General features: G+C 48.5%; 1 protein-coding gene across 1 annotated transcript; it reads right to left on the minus strand.

Annotated features, from left to right (window-relative positions):
- Positions 1–2325: 2325 nt before the first annotated feature.
- Positions 2326–5822, minus strand: LOC127158710 (proline-rich protein 36). Its single transcript, XM_051101732.1, has 2 exons — positions 2634–5822; positions 2326–2510 (listed from the first exon to the last, which is right to left on the minus strand). Exons 1-2 carry the CDS (start codon positions 5401–5403, stop codon positions 2425–2427), a joined length of 2856 nt encoding a protein of 951 aa, XP_050957689.1. The 5' UTR covers positions 5404–5822; the 3' UTR covers positions 2326–2424.
- Positions 5823–5941: the final 119 nt, after the last annotated feature.

Below are 5941 nucleotides of genomic sequence, written 5' to 3' on the forward strand. Positions count from 1 at the left end.
AATTGCATTGACAACTTACGAGCCTAAAGTCACTGCTCTCGTTCAAAACAAAAAATGTCACTTCTCCCACTAAGTCAGCAGGGTAACTGTAGCCTACAATACATCAATATAATGTGGGATGCGTAACAGAGGCATGCCTAATCCCACATGGTGATTTAAAATATGTTCCCTCAGTGTTGTTATAGTTGTGAATACTGTGCACTTCTTATTTTATGCACTTTGAGATGTTCCTGGGTCAAATGTGTGCAAGTTGTTTATTTTGTTTCAAAAGGAAACAATGTTATTTCTAATAGCCTACTACTGTGCACTATTTTGTTTTATGCACTTTGTGATCAGATATGTAGCCTAGGTCAGTTTTTTTTTTCTTTTGTAAGTGGAAAAAATAGGGGCTACCTCAGATTCTGTTAATTCAGCTCTTTTTGTATGCACCTTAACCTGACCAAAGTTAAAAGAGAAACAACGAATAAACCTTATGTTTTTCAATAAATTTGTTTGTGTTGGTTTTAAAATTTGTCATTACAAGCTGCTTTGCTGCTAAAATGACTGGCCCAGCTAACCTTCTTGGTTTGACAATCTGGCCCAACTGAATTTGTAATTGAATAGCCCTGTCATACACCATCATTTTCGTTTCTTATAACGTGTGAATATACTTTGATTTCCCGAGTCCACTAGCTTAAAGCCCGTTAGCAGCACCAGCGTGGTTGCCGCTCGGTGCAGCTTGAGCTGGAGGTCATGGAGATGCAGATTCACGAGCTGTTGGACAGGCAGGCTGAGCTGAGAGAGTGGAGAGCTGCTCTGGAATCCTCCCGGGTAAGTATATAGCGCGATACTAACACTCCCACCACCCCTACTCCATGTGCTTCTCTGCACAGGTCCCGTGCACCCAGGACGCAATCTTTTCAGGTGTCCTTCAGTCCGGTGCCAGGACACCACGGACCCTGGGTGCAGCAGCAGCGGAAGATTCAAGATCATAGATCCTCTGCTAAATATTATTAATTTATTACTGTCATTAGGATATGTCCCCAAAACCTTCAAACTGGCTGCTATTAAGCCTCTCATTAAAAAACCACAACTTGACCCCAACGAATTAATTAATTACAAACCTGTCTCGAATCTCCCATTTCTGTCGAAGATATTAGAAAAGGTTGTATCCTCACAATTATCTTCCTTCCTACAGAAAAATGATATCTGTGAGGATTTCCAGTCAGGTTTTAGACAGTACCATTGTACTGAGACTGCTCTTATTAGAGTTACAAATGATCTGCTCTTATCATCCGATCATGGTTGTATCTCTTTGTTAGTGCTACTGGATCTTAGTGCTGCGTTCGATACGGTTGACCACAACATTCTCTTGAACAGATTTGAAAATTATGTTGGCATTAGTGGTAGTGCATTGGCATGGTTCAAATCGTACTTATCTGACCGCTATCAATTCGTGGCAGTAAATGAAGAGGTATCATATCGATCACAAGTGCAGTATGGAGTACCGCAAGGCTCAGTGCTAGGGCCATTACTTTTTACACTACTTTTTACATGTTACCCTTGGGTGATATCATCAGGAAATATGGTGTTAGCTTTCACTGTTACGCTGATGATACTCAGCTCTATATTTCTTCACGGCCCGGCGAAACATACCAATTTGATAAACTAACTGATTGTGTAGTTGAGTTAAAAAATTGGATGACAAGTAATTTCTTACTGCTAAATTCTGAAAAAAACAGAGGTGTTAATTATTGGACCTAAAACCTCAGCGTGTAATAACCTAAAACACTGTCTAATACTTGATGGCTGCTCTGTCAATTCTTCGTCATCAGTTAGGAACCTAGGTGTGCTATTTGATGGCAGTCTTTCCTTTGAAAACCACATCTCTAGTATTTGCAAAACTGCATTTTTCCATCTCAAAAATATATCTAAATTATGACCTATGCTCTCAATGTCAAATGCTGAAACATTAATTCATGCGTTTATGACCTCAAGATTAGATTATTGTAATGCGTTATTGGGTGGTTGTTCTGCTCGCTTAATAAACAAACTCCAGCTGGTCCAAAATGCAGCAGCTAGAGTTCTTACTAGAACCAAAAAGTATGATCATATTAGCCCGGTTCTGTCAACACTGCACTGGCTCCCTATTAAACATCGTCTAGATTGCTAAATCTTGCTAATTACTCCTCTCGAACTTTTGCATTATTGACTGTCCTATTTAATACTCTAAAGTTGCTTAGACACAACCTGTTTTGTTAAAAAGCGCTGTATATGTGACGTGACATGACTTGCCATGACATATATAAATAGTTCATTGTAGTTGTAACAAAGGGACCGTAGGACGTGGATCCAAATGCAAGCTTTATTAATCCAATAATCGTAGTCGTACAATCCAAGTCGATAACCAGCATACAGGGCAATAGAGACAATCCAGAATCAACGTTAGAGTTCAAGCAAGAGGTCAGGGCAGGCGGCAGGCAAACAAAACAACAGGAAACGGTCCGGGATCAAAAAACACAAGGGCAAGACTAGGAAAAACACAGGAAGGAAAAACACAGGAACTAGGAACTAGGCTATACAACAATCAGCAAACAGAAGAGTGAGTGAGAGACTTAAATACCAAACATGAGGGAGCACATGACAAAACAAACCAGGAGGCGCAGGAGCCCTCCAGGGCGGAGCCGGAGGTGGAGCAGGAGGCGCAGGGGCCTTCCAGGGCGGAGCCGGCGGCAGAGCAGGAGATGCAGGAGCCCTCCAGGGCGGAGCCGGAGGTGGCGCAGGAGCCCTCCAGGGCGGAGCCGGAGGCAGAGCAGGAGGCGCAGAAGCCCTCCAGGGTGGAGGCTGAGGCAGAGCGGGAGGCGCCGGGGCCCTCCAGGGTAGAACAGGAGGTGCCGGGGCCCTCCAGGGCAGAACAGGAGGCAGAGCAGGGGGCGCCGGGGCCCTCCAGGGCTGAGCAGGAACCCGCATCATGAATTGGGACCTAGGGAGAACAGGGACAGAGGAGGCAGACAGAATAAAGGGAGAAGCAGAGAGTTTAAAGGGTAACGCCCCCTCCATAAGAGGTTCCACAGCTGGCGCTGACACCTCTGGAGGCATTGGCGCTTCTTCTCCGACAGGGAAGGCCTCTGGAGCAGATTTGGGACCAGACGGGACCTCTGGGGCAGACTTGAGACCAGACGGGTCCTCTGGGGCAGACCTGAGACCAGACGGGTCCTCTGGGGCAGACCTGAGACCAGACGGGTCCTCTGGGGCAGACTTGAGACCAGACGGGAGCTCTGGAGCAGGCCTGAGATCAGACGGGAGCTCTGGAGCAGGCTTGAGACCAGACGTGGTCTCAGGGGCGGACTTGTGAACAGATTCATGGACTGACGAGGCCTCTGGAGCAGACTCGTGGACAGACAAGGCCTCTGGAGCAGACTCGTGAACAGGGGAGGCCTCTGGGATGCAGTGTGCAGCCCACACACTCAAAATGGCGATTGCAATCACAGGTAGCGCAGTAGGCAATGGGATGCCCACCGGGCTGGAAGGTGTGAAGCTTGGGAGCGTCAGCTCTGCGTGGCTTGGGAGTGTCGGCTCTGCGTGGTTTGGGAGCGAAGGTTCTGCGTCCTGTACTGACATCAGAGGAGTGTCCATCACACTGGCGATCAAGACATGCCGTGGCTCTGGCAGGTCAGACGAGGCATGGTGTGGCTCTGGTAGATCAGACGAGGCATGGTGTGGCTCTGGTAGATCAGACGAGGCATGGTGTGGCTCTGGTAGATCAGACGAGACATGACTTGGCTCTGGATGCTCGGGCGAGACGTGACCTGGCTCTGGACGCTCGGGCGAGACGTGACTTGGCTCTGGGCGCTCGGACGAGACGTGACCTGGCTCTGGACGCTCGGGCGAGACGTGACCTGGCTTTAGTGGAACAGCTGTGACTTGACTTGGCCTTAGTGGAACAGTGGTAGCCTGACTTGGCTTGGCTGGAACAACTGTGACTTGACTTGGCTTTGAGGGAGCAGCTGTGACTTGACTTGACCTTGAGGGAACAGCGGTGACTTGACTTGGCTTCGATGGAACAGCTGTGGTTTGACTTGGCTTGTGGGGATTGGCTGTGACTTGACTTGATTCGTGAAGATCAGTAGTGAACTGCTTTGACTCATGGAGATCAGTGGTGACTTGATCTGACACGTGAAGACCAGCGGTGACTTGAACTGACTTGTGAAGATCATTGACTTTACTTGACTCAGGAACTATGGCTGTTACCTTAGCTTGACTGGACTTGGAAGCTTGACTGGACTTGGAAGCTTGACTGGACTTGGAAGCTTGACTGGACTCTGGACCAGCGGCTGAAGCTTGACTTGGCTCTAGAATAACAGCAGCAACTTGACTTGGCTCATGAGGATCTGCTGTAGCCTGGCTTGGCTTATGGAAATCCGCTGTAACGGGACGTGACTCCTGAACAACAGCCGTAACGTGACCTGACTCGTGGAGAACGACAACTGTGTCTTGACTTGACTTGAAAGCCTGACTTGACCCCGGGGTAGCCGCCACGGTGTGAAGGAGTGCCACTTTAGCTGCCCATACCGTCATTAAGGGTGGATCCAGCACGTGGGCCATCATGACCACAGGCGGCGTCCAAGTGCTGGCCGAGGGTTCTATGATGGCGGCCCTCTTGTGGTACGGCTGGGAGACAGCGGCCATCTTGTGGACAGGCTCTGGCGTGACGGCCATCTTGTGCAGTGGCTCTGGTGTGACGGCCATCTTGTGCAGTGGCTCTGGCGTGACGGCCATCTTGTGAGCAGACCCTGAAAGGGCGGCCATGTTGTGAGCAGACCCAGGAAGGGCGGCCATCTTGTGAGCAGACCCTGGAAGGGCGGCCATCTTGTGAGCAGACCCTGGAAGGGCGGCCATCTTGTGAGCAGACTCTGGAAGGGCAACCATCTTGTGAGCAGACTCTGGAAGGGCGGCCATTTTGTGAACAGGCTTTGGGCTGGTGGACATCTTGTGCAATGGCTCAGGAAGTGCTGCTTGACTTGACTCAGGAAGTGCCGCTGACCTGATGTGAGCAGGCTCAGGAATGGTGGCTATTCTGTGGAAAGTTTCTGAGCTGGCGGCCATTTTGCAAACCACTTCTGTGTTGGCAGCCATTTTGTGACAAGGCTCCAGTGTAGTGCTATGTTCCTCAGCGATATCCACAGTGAATGCAGAACCGCTCACAATTAGTGCATAGTCCATAAAATCCTTTAAACTACAATTGAATTTTCCTTCAGGGAACCATGATTTAATGGGCTCATTAAGTCCAAAACGGAATAAGTCCTTAAACATAACCTCATCAAAAAACGGTACCTGGTGGCATAGTTTGCAGAACTGGTAGACGTAATCCTCAATAGATGAGTCTCTCTGTCGCAGATGCAGAAGCTGGTCAACTGGGTCCATGGCTGGGGATTAAGCTGCTGGATCTGTGTGGCTGATCGTTCTGTAACAAAGGGACCGTAGGACGTGGATCCAAATGCAAGCTTTATTAATCCAATAATCGTAGTCGTACAATCCAAGTCGATAACCAGCATACAGGGCAATAGAGACAATCCAGAATCAACGTTAGAGTTCAAGCAAGAGGTCAGGGCAGGCGGCAGGCAAACAAAACAACAGGAAACGGTCCGGGATCAAAAAACACAAGGGCAAGACTAGGAAAAACACAGGAAGGAAAAACACAGGTACTAGGAACTAGGCTATACAACGATCAGCAAACAGAAGAGTGAGTGAGAGACTTAAATACCAAACATGAGGGAGCACATGACAAAACAAACCAATAGGAAGGGGACACATGGAACAGGGGAACCAATCAGAACAAGACACAGAGACAAGAATAAAGCATGGTGGGTTGAGAGCACAGAGTCTGGGTGATTGGACTCTGTGCTCTCAGCTGGTGATTGTAACAGTAGTGAACTGATACAAAGTACATTCATGGCTGTTT

This window comes from Labeo rohita, unplaced genomic scaffold (genome assembly GCF_022985175.1).
Source record: "Labeo rohita strain BAU-BD-2019 unplaced genomic scaffold, IGBB_LRoh.1.0 scaffold_166, whole genome shotgun sequence".
NCBI lineage: Eukaryota > Metazoa > Chordata > Actinopteri > Cypriniformes > Cyprinidae > Labeo > Labeo rohita.

Excerpts from the sequence above, each read along its gene's own strand:
- LOC127158710 (XM_051101732.1), bottom strand. The coding sequence starts at position 5,403 with ATGGACCCAGTTGACCAGCTTCTGCATCTGCGACAGAGAGACTCATCT. Across the intron at positions 2,511-2,633 it reads GAGGGCTCCTGCGCCTCCTG|TCTTGCCCTTGTGTTTTTTG; the intron begins GTTTGTTTTGTC and ends TGTTTTTCCTAG.